Raw genomic sequence first — 1944 nt, 5'->3', positions numbered from 1 at the left:
GGTCCTCTAAACAGGGTAATTGTCCCTTGTGACACCAAACCACTCTCCTGTATACGTGGAGGATGACAGTGGGAGGCGGGAAAGAGTCAGCTGCAGCGGGATACAGAAGCCCACGGCAAGTGGCAGGAGGAGGAGGGTGAAATAAGTTGCAGTGCTGATGGCAGTTCTCAACAGGGACTGGACTGGAGGTCAGGATTGGTGACAAAGGGCTATTCCTAGTAGCAGTGAGGGAGCTGAGCTCTGCTCCAGGTGGCATACAAATTTGTTTCACTGGTGATGTCAGGTAGGTTTTGGCTCCTGTGAAATTAGCAGCAGCAGCTCAGTTCAAGCAAACCCAGTGTCTGTGGAAACACCAAGTCACTGTCACAGAGTGAGCACAAGTGTATCACTGTCAAAGAGCAAGCGAGCGAGAGTGACATCAATGCCAGGATGGACGAGGCCCAGGGAGCTCTGAATCCCAGGACAGCAGCAGCAGGGGGCTAACACTCATCCCCTTGCTTCCCACCTCTACATGAAGGTGGCAGCAGTTAAACAAAGCTGGTCCACTGCATGGAGGCAGAGGGGGCTCAGACACCTTGCCCTGAGGGACTGATCATCTCTTGCAGCACGAGGTGCAGCAAGTGGTTCTGCTCAGGGCTGAGCAGTGGCCAGAGCTCAGCCTGCAGCACCTTGAGTGCCTCAAGGTCCTTCTCCTGGCAGGCCATGACGGCCGACTGGAGCAGAAGGAAGAGGCTGGGGGGCAGGTAGGCGGCTTGGGGCAGCTGCCCAGCACCTGCCCCAGCCCCACTCTCAAAGGCTTCCCAGCAGTACTTCTCCAGGGTGCGAGCGTGCTCAGGCAGCAGCTTGGGCGGTGGCGGCTGGAGCAGCAGCAGCAGCAGCACACGGGACACCTCACAGTGCACCAGCACTTCCAGGAAGGCACCGCTGGGCGGGCTGGGCCCAGTCTGGGCCAGCAGCTGTGCCTGGGTGAGCACGGCCAGGGCGCCATCGTAGTCGCAGCCCAGCAGCAAGCAGGAGGCCAGCTCGCCCAGGCAGCGCAGTGCCTCCAGGGGCAGCTGGGCGGCTGCCAGCAGCTCGACAGCACGCTGAAAGTGCGGCGCGGCCTGGCCCGGCTGCCCCATGTCACGCAGCGCGGAGCCCAGCTCCAGGCACAGTCCGGCCGCCAGCGCCGGCTGCCCCAGCTCCAGGTGCAGGCGCGCGGCGAAGGCGAAACAGCTCTGCGCCGCCTGCAGGTGCTCGCCGAAGCCGCCGCTCAGCCCCAGGCGCTGTCGCACGTCCCGCTCCTGGCGCAGGAAGAGTCGCGCCGCCTCGGTCAGCGCCTGCGCCTCGCCCGGGCCGTGGAAGAGGCTCTGGGCGCAGCGCGCCACGGCCAGCTGGCACCAGGCGGCGTAGGGCAGGCTCTCCTGCGCGCGCAGCTCCCGCGCCAGCGCCGCGAATTGCTCCGCCGCCTCCGACACGTTGGGTTTGCGCAGGAACCGCTTGCGCAGTTTGGCCGACACCAGCCGGTAGCGCGCCAGGAAGTCGCCGTCCCAGCCGGGGCCGCCGCTTGCTGCCGCCGCCGCCGCGCCCGCCCCCGCGGGCCCCGTGCCGCTGCCGCCCGCCGACAGCATCATCGCCGCTGTCACCGCACGGAAATGACGACACTGGCGCGCCGGCTACTAAGAGGCACAGAACCCTGGGGCGGAAGGGGCGAGGCCACAGAAACTGGCTCGCAACTGGGAGGAAGGGGCGGGGCTTGGCCGTGGGGGCACAGCGGGAGGCTCCGGCCCTAGCGGGGTCAGGTTGCCATGGAGACGATCCCAGGTCCCGGCCTGGCGGGGTGGGCGTCGCAGCGCACCGAGAGAGATCCCGGGGGCTGTCCCGCCCCCGCCACCTGCTTCCTGCCTCCTTTCTTTCTGGTCATGTTGCGAGGTGCGCGGTAATGACCGTATTTGTACGGTCATT

At 65.7% G+C, this 1944-nt stretch overlaps 1 protein-coding gene across 1 annotated transcript; it reads right to left on the bottom strand.

Moving 5' to 3' along the window:
* Positions 1-298: 298 nt before the first annotated feature.
* Positions 299-1613, bottom strand: LOC109310824 (factor VIII intron 22 protein-like). The gene has a single exon (XM_019536154.1). The coding sequence runs from the start codon at positions 1611-1613 to the stop codon at positions 567-569; it is 1047 nt and encodes a 348-aa protein (XP_019391699.1). The 3' UTR covers positions 299-566.
* Positions 1614-1944: the final 331 nt, after the last annotated feature.

Source organism: Crocodylus porosus, unplaced genomic scaffold, assembly GCF_001723895.1.
Source record: "Crocodylus porosus isolate Cpor-Errol unplaced genomic scaffold, CroPor_comp1, whole genome shotgun sequence".
Taxonomy (NCBI): Eukaryota; Metazoa; Chordata; order Crocodylia; family Crocodylidae; genus Crocodylus; species Crocodylus porosus.
This window is presented reverse-complemented; position numbering and strand designations above follow the sequence as displayed.